The following is a 14,749-nucleotide window of genomic DNA, read 5'->3' on the forward strand; positions in this document are numbered from 1 at the left end:
CAAACTAACCAAAAGGCAGAGAGAGAATATCCAATTTAACAAAATCAGAAATGAAAAGGGGGACATAAAACAGACACTGAGGAAATGCAGAGAATCATCAGGTCATATTTCGAAAACTTGTACTACACAAAATTGGAAAACTTAAAGGAAATGAACAACTTTCTGGATAAGTATCACTTACCAAAATTAAATCAAAACCAGATAAGCAAATTAAACAGACCTATAACTGCTGAAGAAATAGAAGCAGTAATCAAAAGTCTCCCAACCAAAAAAAGCCCAAGACCAGATGGTTTCAGCTCAGAATTCTATAGCATTTTCAAAGAAGAACTAATACCAATACTCCTCAAATTGTTCCACACAATAGAAACAGAAGAAATTTTGCCAAACTCTTTTTATGAGGCTACAATTACCCTGATACCCAAACCGCACAAAGACATTACTAAGTAAAAGAATTACAGACCAATTTCACTCATGAACATTGATACAAAAATACTAAATAAAATACTGGCAAATTGAATCCAAGAACACATTAGAACCATCATCCACCATGATCAAGTCAGCTTCAACCCAGAGTTGCAGGGATGGTTCAACATACGAAAATATGTCAACACAATCCACCATATAAACAAACTGAAAAATAAAAACCACATGATCATCTCATTAGATGCTGAAAAAGCTTTCAGCAAAATACAACATTCCTTCATGATAAAGGTCTTAGAGAGAGCAGGGATACAAGGAACGTACCTAAACATAATAAAGGCAATATACAGCAAGCCAACAAGCAACATCAAACTAAATGGAGAGAAACTCCCAACGATCCCACTTAAATCAGGAACAAGACAAGGTTGTCCACTCTCTCTAGATCTATTCAATATAGTTCTTGAGGTCCTAGCTAGAGCAATAAGACAACAAAAGGAGATCAAGGAGATATAAATGGGAAAAGAAGAAGTCAAACTCTCACTATTTGCTGACGATATGATAGTTTACATAAGAGACCCCAAGAATTCTATCAAGGAACTTCTGCAACTCATAAACACTTTCAGTAATGTAGCAAGATAAAAGATTAACTCAAAAAAATCAGTAGCCCTCCTCTACACAGATGATAAATGGGATGAAAAAGAAATCAGAGAAGTATCACATTTCACAATAGCCACAAATGCATAAAATATCTTGGAGTAACTCTAACCAAACAGGTGGAAGACTTGTATGACAAGAACTTTAAATCTTAGAAGAAAGAAATTGAAGAAGACACCAGAAAATGGAAAGATCTCCCATGCTCTTGGGTAGGTAGAAGTAACATACAAAAATGGCAATCTTACCAAAAGCAATCTACAGATTCAATGCAATGCCCTTCAAAATCCCAGCAAAATTCTTCAAAGACCTCGAAAGAATGGTACTCAACTTTATATGGTAAAGCAAAAAAACCCAGGATAGCCAAAACAATCCTGTACAATAAAAAAAATTTCTAGAGGCATCACAATCCCTAACTTCAAACTCTACTAGACAGCTACAGTACTGAAAACAGCCTGGTATTGGCATAAAAATAAACAGGAGGACCAATGGAACTAAATCAAAGACCCAGATATTAATCCACACACTTTCTAACACCTGATTTTTGACAAAGAAGCAAAAATATCAAATGGAAAAAGGAAGGCATATTTAACAAATGGTGCTGGCATAACTGGATATCAACATGTAGAAGAATGAAAATAGATCCATATCTATCACCATGTACAAAACTCAAGTCCAAATAGATCAAAGACCTCAGCATAAAGTCAGCCACACTGAACCTCATAGAAGAGAAAGTGGGAAGTACACTTGAATTCATTGGCACAGGAGACCACTTCTGAAATAATATCCCAGTAGCACAGACATTGAGAGGAACAATTAATAAATGGGACATCCTGAAACTGATCTACATGGGAAGTAGAAAGTAGAAAAAGACAAGATCTCCTGAGTAAACTTGGAGCATGGGGACCTTGGGAGAGGGTTGAAGGGGAGGGTAGATGTAGAGAGGAGAGCAGAGAAAAATGTAGAGCTTAATAAAAATCAATTTTAAAAAAGAAAGAATGAAGAAACTGCATACAACCCCTAAAAAAAAGAAAAGAAAAGATAAAGAAGGCAGAGTCAGGGGGATGCCAGCAGTTGCTGGAGAAGCAAAATGTGAGGTAACACTGTGGCCATGTGGCAGCACACAGATTAATAGAAATGGGTTAATTTAAGTTGTAAGAGCTAGTTAATAATAAACCTGAGCTAATAGACCAAACACTTTGTCATTGCACTTAGACTCTGCAAAGTACTTGGAACTTGACGAGGTAGAGAGATAAAACAGAAGTTTCAACGTATAAATAATAACATAGACTCTAATCCATGTTGGCATTCTCTTCATTTAGCATTGAATCTAACTAAGCCTGCTGAAGCCTTTAACCCTATTTGGTAAACTTTCTTTATACTGTGAACCTTGTCAGAAGGCACAGGGGCTCCTGAATAGACCACCTTTATCTCCATGTCACCTCCTTTTACCTTTTTCTTCCATCTCCCAGTTGCCCTGCTTTGGTCCTTTTTAAGCCCTGATTAGTTTGTCACAATAGCAGGAATTTGCAAAAGCCTACAGTCTACAAAGTCTGACTCTTGAGTATCTCTTGCTCTATTTTCAATCCTGGAGTGGGAGAAGTTGAAGAGCTTGAGTTCTGGCAACCAATTCGGAGAATCAGCTCCCACATTTGAGTTCTTTTCTGAGAGGTCCTCCTGGACTTCAAAGACATTTGCTTGAGAGCCTGGGTAAGGATCCAGAATTGGGTAGCTAAGTGAAAAAATAATGAAGGATAAAGAATTTTGAGGGCCAATTGGTCCAGAATGCAGCTAAAAAGGGCAAGATTTTGACTTTGTACTGCCCAGGCCCAACAGAGACCCAAGAGTGCTGGGCAGAGAAAAGGAAAGAGCTGACTCCTGAATACAGACATTGTGTTCACCTCAAGTATGAGCTTTGGGGGGTAACTCTCACTAACCTGGGGTGGGGGTTGCGGTTCAGGTTGAAAAGAGCTTTGGAACTTCTGGGTAAAAAGAGTAGGTGGTTGGTTTAAATATAGTTCATCTTCAAAGGCTGGGGCTCTGTTGGACAGAACATTTATTTTAGTAATTAGGCATTTGCTTAACAATGCAGCTGTGGGTTGAAAATAATGTTTTATGCCTCATGGAAAGTTATGGGCTCCACCCCTAATTTTTGCAAGTCTCTTTTGAAAGATGGCACATTTGTTTTACCCTTCCCAAGTCTCCCACAAGCTCAACTGCTTTGTCAAAATTTCTTTGTGTTCCCCATAGAAAAGCAGAGGTAATTATGGAGAACAGTAGCTCGACACTCCCTAGCTTTGACTGTCAGAACTCTAAAAAATGTTTGTCACCCCTTGCATTTTAAAAATAAAGGAAACTGAGTGCCATAACAGCAAAGGACAGACAATACCCATTTATTGTCAAGATGGTCATAACTGCCATCATCGTCATCATGACTCTTGTCCTGAAGTCTTGTCATGCCGTGCTACTCTTCAGGTATTGACCTAGCAGGCTATATTTCTTTCCTTTAACTTAGCAATTTTTTTCCACTTGAAATGTCTGACTTCTTTGAAAATCTTTAAATAGAAATTTACCTGTGTGCAGTGACACACATCTGCAATTTCAGCACTTGGGAGGTAGAGGAAGAAAGATCAGGAGCTAAAAGCTCAGCCTTAGCTATATAGCAAGCTCAAGGCCAGTATAAGGACTACATGAGAGCCTGTCTCAAGGAACAAGGAAGGAAACTTTATTCTGGCCATGCACATGCATTTTATAGACTTTATTGCCCAATTTATTTCTTTTTGAAATTTATTGTTTTTAAATATTTTTGATTAAAATACAATTATATTACGTCCTTCTTTTCTTTCTTCTCTTCCCTTCCCATGTCCCCTCACTACAACCCCTCCTATGTCTTCCCATACGCTTGTACACACACGCACACATATATAGAAAGAGAGAGAGCGAAATATATAAATGTAGCCTACTGAGTTTGTTTTAGTTGTTTGTATGTATATGGATTCAAGGTTAAATAGTCTTTCCCAGGGTGAGTCCTCTCATTGATTATCCAATATTGCTCAGGTTTTAACGTATTACTGAATGGAGGAATAGTTTGGGGGTAGAACACTTAACTAGCATGCGCAAAGCCTTCGATTCAGTTATGAAAAAACAAGTATGTTACTTACTGTACCACCAGGTACTTGAAGACAAAGACTGTGTTTCTATGTCATTTGTCATTAGTGTTCGTGGGATAGCCATCTGAATGTGTTAAATCACTGTTCAATAAAGTAATATCATATATGACTGAGTTGTTTTGAAATACATTTAGCGTTAATGAGTATGTCAAGGCACGTTCCTCTTTTTCTCCCATGGAACAGAGCAGGAGGGACTTCAGAACTGGAGGAATGGCATGGAATCGTCATATATCTTAAATGTGGAGCTATGAAGCCAGCAACCTAGAAAGGCCAATGGTAGCAGACAAAGCTCTATGAGAAGCCAATTTTCTCCCCAAACGACCAAGAAAGGGCCCTCTTAGTCAGACAGTGACCCCGTTACTCCAGCTGAATGCCATAGGGAAAAATGTACCCCACACATCCTTTATGAACTTTAACAGTGCATGCTGGTAGTGGTGTTTACAAATAATTGATCAGTTCATGCAAAACCCAGCAACTGCAGCTTCCTCCTCCCAGACTTTGACAGCCTGAGCCTGCTCACCTACTGAGACCTCGTACCGAAAGTAGCTAATTCCTTCCTGCGCTGCTGTCCATAATAAACAGGATGAGGCTCTAGGTTGCTGCCAACAGTTGGTGCTCTCCATCAGAATGCAGATGGCCCACCTGACCCCAACTCTTCTGTACAGGAGTCTCTGCTTGTGTTCTTTCTTCATTTCCTCGCCGCCCTCGTCAGCCCAAGGCACCAACCTGGGGGTGGGGGCTGTGAGGAGTGGCGCCTGAGTCAGACATGGGTGGACCATCAGAAACTCACTTCAGTCTGGCAAGGGGAGAAGTACACAACTAAAGACAAAGGAAAGACTGAAAATAGAGAGGGGAGCACGATTGTAAACATCAGTGTGAAAATGGGACAAGAAGCATCTAGAGATCGGTAGGTAGATGCTAGCATTCTCAAATTTTATGTGCGTTCATGGAGATTGTAAGGAACTACGGAAGTAGGGTAAAAGCATCGTAGCTTCATCATTTTAGACTACACTCAAGATATATATTTGCCTTTGGTTTCCTGAAGGATGGACAGTCAGTTTGGCTGCTTGAGAGGAAATGAGAGGATTGAGGAATAGATCTATAACCAAAAGACCAAGTGCATTCCCAATTTCTCTTTGTGTTTGTAGAGTCTTGTAAGTAATTCCTCAGACCCCTGTGGTTTCCGCACGGAAGGGCAAGTTCTGTGAAATTGGATCCCTGGGGAGTCTAGCTTCTAGACACTTCTAGACATTGCCCCTTGGGCTGTGAAGGGACTGGCAACCAATTACATTACTCTTTGCAAGTTTACCAACTAATTAACATAGCTGCCTTAAGAGTAAGGAAAAAAATTGCTCAAGGCAGGAGGGAGATTGGGACCTTGTTGCTGAAATTCACCCTCACAGGAAAAATTGGGCCTAATTTTGTGGCCCGACTCCTTCCAGACCTCAGCAGTGGTGCCCTTGGCTGTGACCTGGCAGTGAATGCCCTTTTGGGTGGGGACTCCTTGGCTGAAGCATGCAGACCACTGCCTTGGTGGGCTGGCAGTTGCCGCGGCCCAGTTCTTAAAAGCAGCCCTGAGAGAGGTGCATTGAGGGGAAGATCTTACTGGTTTTCAGGGTTTTTTTTCCAGTTTTTGAGCTCAAATAACCCTGGGCCAGAGTTATTATTTTCAAGTATTTATTGGCTGTTTATACTTTTTCTTTTGAGAACTATTAAGCTCATTGTTCCATTTATAGATTGGATGTTGGCATTTAATTTTTGTGGTTCTTTACATGATTTAGATAGTAATCCTCTGTCCGAATTTATATAATAAATATTATATATATATACATATATATATATATATATATATATATATATATAACATATTCTGCCTCATTCTGTGGTTGTTTCTTCACTCTGGCCATCGTTTTCTCCTTTGTGCAGAAGCCTTAAAAGCCAGCTTCAAAACACCACATACTACATTTATATAACTTTTTAGTATTTTGTTTTTCTAAAGAGAGTCTCTTGGATCCCAGGCAGAACTTGGATTCAGTATGTAACCTAGGCTGGCCTTGAACTCCTGAGTCCCTGCCTCAGAATCTCAAGTACTAGGATGACAAGTATGTGTTACTATGCTCAGTTTATAGAACTTTTATGAAATAAAAATATTATGAAGATGCAAAACAAGTTAGTGGGTGTCGCTAGGAGTCAGGGACAGTGGCAGGAACATCTGGCATGCCTATAAATAGATGGGGAAAGGGAGATCTTTGTGATATTGGAATAGTTGTACATCTAAATTTGTGATAGCAATCTTTGCATAATAAGAGGATATAAAACTATAACCATGTATCATACCACTGTCAATTTCCTCATTTTAATATTGTACTAAAGTTGCATAAAGGAAAGTTGGGTGAATAATTCATGGAACCCTCTGAGCTGTCTTGACTGTTTTCTGTAAATCAATTGGCATTTCAATTTTTTAAGTTTTTAAACGTTATATTAATTTTAAAGCTAGGTCAAATAAAGTGTAAGCTTTCTTGTACTACACAAAAGATATTTTATGAACCTAGTTATCAGTTTTCATTGTACTGTAGATATTCAGAAGAGCTCAAATAGTTTTTTCCTCTTTCACAATACAATTGAAGTATTTTTAAATTGGGCTAGAACAAAATATATGTGTACTCCAAGTAAAACCTCAAAATGCTACACCCTGCTTTCCTGCCCTGCCACTTTTAGTGTCAGGAACTGAATCTAAGGTCTCATACATACTAACCAAGCGCTCTTTCCACTGAACCTCTGTCCCTGTTAAAAGCAATGCAAGATTTAGAGATATATTTTACATGTGGTAATAGTCACACTTTTTTGTGCTCACATATGTTAACACATGCCACACACTACCACTGAACCATTGTTGCTCAAATTCCTTCCCAGGGTGAAACATAAACATTGTCTACCCTTCTGCTAAGTTCCTGATGACAAACCAAGACACAATCCTACCAAAGTTCACTCTGGGTAACCAACGAGTTTATTGGACTTCCTTACAGAGCATAAGTAAGGGGTTACTTACAGGGGTTTGGGTGTCCCTTTCCCCAGCAGGAAAAGTCTTACCCAGTAGGGTTGAGAGCTTTTCTACAGCCACATAAATGGAGCCATCATCCAGTCCTCTCCACATATTTTTTTTCCTCTTCCAGACATGGACGATTAAGATAGCATTTCATACACTAGGTAGTAGAAAGCAGGATAGTGGGAATCTCTTGGCCCTCTCTGTCCTCCCTGCCCCACTCTGTTGGGGTGTAAACCATCAACAACCACAGTTGGGCTGGTCTTTCTCAAAGGGGTGCAACTGAATGCCCCAAGATGGCAGTTGCTTCACTCAAAGAAAAGCCACTCACAGCAAACACACACTCTCAAAAAAGGACCACCACGGGCACTCCAAAATGTTCCCTAGTGCCTCTCACTGATAAATCTCACCTTCATCTCCTCTTTTTCTGTCTCCATAATTTTGTTCTTTTCTAGAATTTCCTGAGTAGGGAGGGTCATTTGAGTTTGTCTTCTTTCACTTAGCATAACACCTTTGAGAATTATCCAAGTTGCTATGTAAATCACTAGTTTGTACTATTTGTGGGTGTGCTGTATTGATGCATACTCATTTGTTTATTCCTTGTCCGTATGTTTGAACTGTTGCCAGGTTTCAGCAGTTATGAAAAGAAGCTTCTGTAATTATTGAGAACTAGGGTTGTTGGACTGTTTGGGGGTTTACTTTCCCCACCTTGGTAATATAAGCTTCAAACCCAGGATGTAGTGCATGCTAGGCACCAACTACTGTCTCTAGCTGCACCCTCATCTCCAGGTATAGGGTTTTGTATAGACACAAATATTAAGAGTAAGATTTCACTGGAACATGTTAAGAGCATGATTGACTTCACAAGAAATTGTCGAGCAGAGTGTGAGATTTCCAGCTCCTATACATTCTTCCAGTACTAGGTATTACCATTTCTTAAGTCGTCTTCTTTGTAGATGTGTAAGGGATGTCTCATTGTGATGTTCCCTATGTATTTGTTTAGTTGGTTTTGGTGTTCTGAGACAAGGTCTTACCATGTGTCCCAGACTGGCTTTGAATTCTTAATCTTTGAATTCCTACCTCAGCCTTTCAAGTTCTAGGATTACAGGTATGTGCCAGCCAATTCCTGACTCTCATTGTAATTTTAGTATGCACTTATCAAATGATTAAAGATATTTATCAACTTCTTATGTGCTTAATTGATAATCTCTCTCTCTTTCTCTCTCTCTCTCTCTCTCTCTCTCTCTCTCTCTGTGTGTGTGTGTGTGTGTGTGTGTGTGTGTGTGTGTGTGTGTGTTTGTGTGTGCGATTCATGTTCAAATCTTTTATCTGGTTAAATTAAAGTATTTGCATTCTTGTTGAGCTGTGATACTCAGCCCAGACTTCTGCGCTGGATGTATCTTTTACCAGATACATATGTTGCAGTCTATTATCTGCGTTTTCATTTTCATAACATTTAATATTTATTTTACATATGTGTAATGTGTGTATATATGTTTGTGTGTGAAGTAACGTAGAGGTCTCTGTCCTCACCTTTCACCTTATTTGAGGCAGGGTCTCTCTTGTGGTTTGTGGCTATGCTGCATACCCCAAGCTAGCTGGCCCATGAGCTTCAGGGGGCTCTCCTGTCCCCGCCTCTAGTATTGTAGGAGTACTAGAATTACAGGCGCACGACACGATGTCCATTTTTTAACGTGGGTTCTGGAAATTCAGGTCATCAGGCTTGGGCAGCAAATGTTTTTCCTGGCTGAGCCATGTCTCTGGGCCTTATAACTATTTTTTTTTCCTTAAAGCGTGGAAGTTTTAAGCTGAATGTGGTGATCCAAATCTGTAATCCCACGTTGCTAAATTTCCTTCCCTGGAAGAGAAGTAAACAACGTCTGTCCCTTTTCCTAAGGTCCTACTGACAAACCGAGTCCACCAAAGTTCACCCTGGGGAATAGACAAGTTTATTAGGCTTACTTCAGAGCAATGGCTGAGGGATTAGACAGGAGCATAGATGCCCTTAAAGTGACCACACTGAAGGGATGTGGCTGTGTAGGTAAACCCCCCTCCTTTTATCCTTTCCCACCTATGTCCTCTAGCTCCTCCCCCAAGACCAATGGCAATCAGGGAAGAATTGTATACAACTAGTTGGGAGAGGTGGCTAGTTTGAGGCCAGCCTGGGCTACATCAGATCTTGGTTGGTTGTTTGAAACAGGAATCTTAAGTTTTGGTAAAGCCTAGTGCATCAATGTTTCACTTACGGGCCATACATAGTTCATATGAGCATTCTATGAGACCTTTGTTTAAATGAAAATTAAAATAATTTTCTCTTGTATTTTCTCCTGGAAGTTTTGTACTTTTACATTTAAGTCTAAGGTCAGAGTTTCATTGATTTTTATGTACAGTGTTGTCTTCACATTTCCAAAGCTCTCTTCTATATATGATTACATCTTATCATTATTTTATTTGAAAATACTTTGATGGCTGAGCTAGTGCTGTGACTGAGTGGTAGAACACTTCCCTAGCACATATGAGCCCTTGTGTTCTGTCCCCAACACTGCTAAGGGAAAAGGGGGCACTGTGAGAAAAGCACAAGAATTTTAATCCGCATCCCACAAGTGGGAAATTTGATTAGCAAAGCTTCATGTGATTTCCCAAGGTCCCACATATCATAATGGGTGAAAATGAAATGCATGTCCAGATCCCCGGCTATCCTGGACCAGGAGTTTAGAAACTGGGCAGTTAGAACTCAGAACACCAGCCTAGCAAAGTGAAGACGATTCCTGAGAACAGTGTCTCTTTGGCGCTGAAGTACGAGGCCCAGGCAGGCACAGGCAGTGGAGTGGCCCTTCCCTCTGGCCCACTTGGGGTTGTTCACTTGGAAGGAGAAAGAAACCGGCCCAGCGCCTTTGCTCAGGTGACACTCGTTGAATGCTTTTTGATGATGATGATGAAGTCTTGGAATGAGTTCAGAGGAGGACTCTGAAAATAATTACAGAGTTACAAAAGTAAATTAAAGCTGAAAAGAAAAGTTTAAAGGAACTAAGATTATTTAACCTAGAAGAGAGAGGCTCAAGATGAAACTCGATAACAGCTTTTAAACAAACAAAAAACTTGGGCGCTCCTTCTGAGAGCTAAGCAAGGGGAAATGGGCTGGAAGAATGTGAGTAAAAGGGCAACGTTCCTCCTTGGTGAGGGCTGTTACAGACTCGATGCCTTTGGAAATAAGATCAACGCCTTGTGAGTTTGGAGGTCAGAGTTTTGCCAGACATGGGCTTCGGTGATGGTGGCAGCATGTGGCTTCTTTGCCTGTCTCGCATAGAGCCCCTGGAAATCTTCAGATGGCCCCTGAAATCTGCTCTCTATTCTAGCACAATTCCGGGAGGCATTTTTGGCTGTGATCTTCCCTGCTCCTTGATCATCACATTTAGTTTTGTATCCCAAGGACCGAAACAAGCCTGACCCAATCCAAAAGCTTACCTAACTCTCCACCACCCCTGAATTCAAGCATCTCAATTCCTAAAAGTACATATCTGGCCTAACATCCCTACCTTCTTTTGCAGAATTGACTAGTCCAAATCCAGAACCCATATTTCAAGTCTGTTTCATATCTCATCTCTTTTTGCATAACATTTGGAATATCAGCGTCACCTTGGAAAGGCCAGAGAAGACCTGAGGTGGCAGCAGCAGCATTAGACATCACAGTAATGCCAATGTCTCTCTGCTCCTTTTCTCTCCAGCATGGGTTGCAGCCCTCGCCATGGGCATGATCTTCTTCTGTTCTCCCATTGTGAGTATATTCACTGACCGTTTGGGCTGCCGGATCACAGCCACCACTGGGGCTGCTGTGGCTTTCATTGGCCTCCATACCAGTTCCTTCACCAGGTAAGGCCTGGAGTTGCTGACTGCTTTTTCAAGGGTGAGAATTGGCTTCTTTCTTGGGACTTTAGCTAGGAACACTATTCTCATTGCAGAATCCCTTGTGGCTCTGTTCATGTAGAGCCCTCAAAGACCTTGCTCCCAGGACTCAGGATCCACTGCAACTCACTTTATGTGGAGTCTGAAGGATACATTTGCCAGGAATACCCACCCCGCAAAAGACCCAAAGTTCCAAAATATTGTGAGGAACCTAAGCCTGGTAGTTGACCACTGAATAGCTATGGTGTAATTGATGAGCATCCCTCTCCAGTCAGTCTGGACCTCACTTTCTTTTTTTATTATTTATTTATTTTATTAAAAAATTCTACCTCCTCCCATTTCCCTCCCTCTCCCCTCACTCCTCACTCCCCCTCCCCCTCCCTTTCCAGTCCTAAGAGAAGTCAGGGTGCCCTGCCCCGTGGGAAGTCCAAGGTCCTCCCCCCTCCATCCAGGTCTAGGAAGGTGAGCACCCAAACAGACTAGGCTCCCACAAAGCCAGTCCATGCAGTAGAATCAAAACCCAGTGCCATTGTCCTTGGCTTCTCAGTCAGCCCTCATTGTCAACCACATTCAGAGAGTCTGGTTTGATCACATGCTCGTTCAGTCCCAGTCCAGCTGGCCTTGGTGAGTTCCCATTAGATCAGTCCCACGGTATCCGTGGGTGGACGCACCCCTTGCGTAGACCTCACTTTCTATATCTTTCAGAGATCACATGGTTGCTTCAGATCTCTCCAAGCTCCCCACTAATGTGGCACACACCTCACAACCCTGCCTTTCCTCCCAGAAGTGGACTCCTTAAGTGAACTAATGTGAAGCCCTAGCATTCCCGAATGAATCTTCAACTGAAAACCAGATACTCTGAACACACAGCTGGTTAGCATGTCTGGCCCTGTTCTGGGTGGCTCGGGCTCTGGAAATATGGGTGGATGACACAGATAGTGATTCTCATGTCTCAGGCATGGGAAGGATGTTTAACAACATCCTCCCGCTGAAGTACAGCTCCAAACCCCAGCCACCCAGATGAAACTCAAGTCCTAGGTTCGTTGGTCGCACATCATAGAACTTGGTCGTGCTAGGTGAGAAGACTTCATCCACACGGATTTCTGCCTTCTCTTCTGTCAGCCCTGCACAAGCGTGTGTACAGAGGAGGCGAGGATAAATACCCTATCCTACAGCAAGAGAAGTATGAGATTCCCAAACAAGTTTGAGGACTTTCTGCCATACACTTCACAAGCTGTGGTACCTCCTACTTCCAGTCTGCCTGGGTCGATGTAAGAGCATGATGCCCTGGACCCACAAACATGGCCACAATGACATGGGTGGAACGGAGAGTGAGCTGACTTGAAAGAGGCTTGCTTTCTGAGTATGATTCCCAAGAGAAAACCATGGCTCTCTGGACTTAAGTTTCCATCCACAGTGGAGAATGAGACTCATGCTCTGTCTCAGCTAGGCCCTATGGGAGTGAGCCAACTGTCTTAATGACTTGAGCATTTCCGGCTGCCCAGACTACCCTCCAGCAAAGCTTAGATTTGGCATGCAGTGTGGTGTGATGGTCCCGACCCATCCAACTAGGACAAGGGAGAAGAGAAACCCATATCCTGCCTGGAGCCTTCTCAGCCCTCCCAAGACAGCAGCTCTAAACTTTCTGAGGACCCTTCTGGTGGTCAGCCTCATCAGCCCCACCCACAGCAAGCTGGTACTAGATTATTGTGGAGATGAGTTAGGTCTCTGAAGTCTCTCTAATCTCAATGCTACATAGCAGAGGCTTGTTTCTTGAGGCAGAGCACAGCAAAGTGTAAACAAATTAGCACCATAAGGATCTCATTTCCTCTGCAGCCCACATGGGCTGGGGCACGGGAGGGGGGAGAGTGCACTTAGATGTGCTTTTCTCTCCTGGCACTCTTATCTCAGTCCACTGGAGGAGGCATTTTTCTCTCTAGCCCATGGCCCCCTATTCTGTTTGCTCTTTCTTGTAAGAACATTTTCAGAGCCAAGAAACTCGGAGTGGTTTCATGTCCAGGGAGAACAACATGATTGTGCTTGTGGCTAGAACTTCAAGTCATTCTTCCCATTGTCTCACAGCTCTGAGTCCTTGTGGATGACTGGGACAGGGCACAGCACAGGCAGCCCTCAGCGACCTTTAGCAGGCCCAACTCAAGGGTCTCCCATCCTGGAGGTCAGTTAGAAACACTCACCACACAGTACCCTGAACTGAATCCCATGTTTTCCCCCAAAATTCCTTTCCTCAAGACTCCTTTGGATAAGGGCCCAGCTCAGCCAATCCCATAGGATACCTACAATCTAAGGGGAGAAGACCCCACGGAGTCTAACAGAAAAGAAGCAGTCAACTTAGCTACAAGTTCAAAGTGGAGACAACCTCCTATTTAGTTAACTAAACCCCCTACTCATGTCCAGTGACTATGAGCAGATGGGAGGCCATAATAATGATAGTTTTCTTGGAATCAAGGGGCCACTGGCAGTGAGTATAAAAGCTGGGTCTGTGTCCGAAGAACAAGAAGAGTATTGGTTAATTTAATGGTCAGATAAGAACTATTGCAAAATATACCGAAGCATCCAAAAGAAAACAACTGTTCACTAGGTTGGGTCAGTATTATGTGAGGGCAGATGCCAGCCAAACTGACCTGCCCATGGCCTTTCCCCTTCTCACATTTTACCTTCTGTTACAGATGCTTGTGGCAGAGCAGGACTCATGAGTTTTAAGCAACAGCCTGTCTTTCTCAGTCAGGCCCATAACTTAAGACTTCACTTCTCTGTCAATCAAGCAGGCTACTTACTCGAAGGGAACTAATTCATGTTCCATGCAGCAACAGAGACAGAATTCTGAAAATTAAAGGGACTTCCTAACTCACAGTCCCCATATACATTACCTGGAGCTTGAGATAAAAGACTTGGGCTATCTGGACCTTGGGCAAGGATGCAGAGAAAGGAAGTTCTCCTGAGATAATTGACCAGCCTTTGAAATATTAAGGGTCCTGAGAATAATGACATACCAAAGAACCCTGAAGAACAGTGTGACCTTCCAAGACCAGAATCTTGGCTCCTTGCAAGCCTTTGTTGTTACTTGGGATAAAACTTTGGTCCCCCAGTCTACTCATAGTGTCTAGGTAGGAAGTAAGGGGAAACCATTCTCCTGAAGGCACAAACTGACTCCTGTGGTCCCTCCCCTGACCTCTGCAAAGGCCAGTTCTGCTTTTCTTTCTTTTTATTTTTGTTTAATCCTCTTTCATTGGATGCTATAATCACACAGATCTAGATTAAAGTCCAATATTTAAAAAAATAATAAGACAGGGCCTTGCTGTGTAGACCAGGCTGCCCTTGACCACCTGATAATCTTGTCTTAGCCTCCTGAGTGCTGGGATTACAGGTGCATGCCACCAAATGGGTCCCAAGGCCAAGCTATTTTTTAAGTGCCTAGACAAGGCACATTTTATTCTTGATCAAGAGGGTGCATTCGGAAGAGCTGGCATATATCAACAGAACATGCACTTGGGTTTCAGTCTAACTTAGGTGGTAACTATGTCTTTTTCCCCATTGGCTGGAG

At 42.2% G+C, this 14,749-nt stretch overlaps 1 protein-coding gene across 1 annotated transcript in view; it reads left to right on the top strand.

Annotated features, from left to right (window-relative positions):
- Positions 1-14,749, top strand: part of Slc16a2 (solute carrier family 16 member 2) — a 123,386-nt gene that overhangs the window by 96,014 nt on the left and 12,623 nt on the right. The window contains exon 2 of the mRNA XM_048417763.3: positions 11,010-11,154. Coding sequence (XP_048273720.1) covers positions 11,010-11,154 — 145 coding nt within the window. The remainder of the gene's footprint in view (positions 1-11,009; positions 11,155-14,749) is intronic.

Source organism: Myodes glareolus, chromosome X, assembly GCF_982192425.1.
Source record: "Myodes glareolus chromosome X, mMyoGla1.1, whole genome shotgun sequence".
NCBI classification, from domain to species: Eukaryota; Metazoa; Chordata; class Mammalia; order Rodentia; family Cricetidae; genus Myodes; species Myodes glareolus.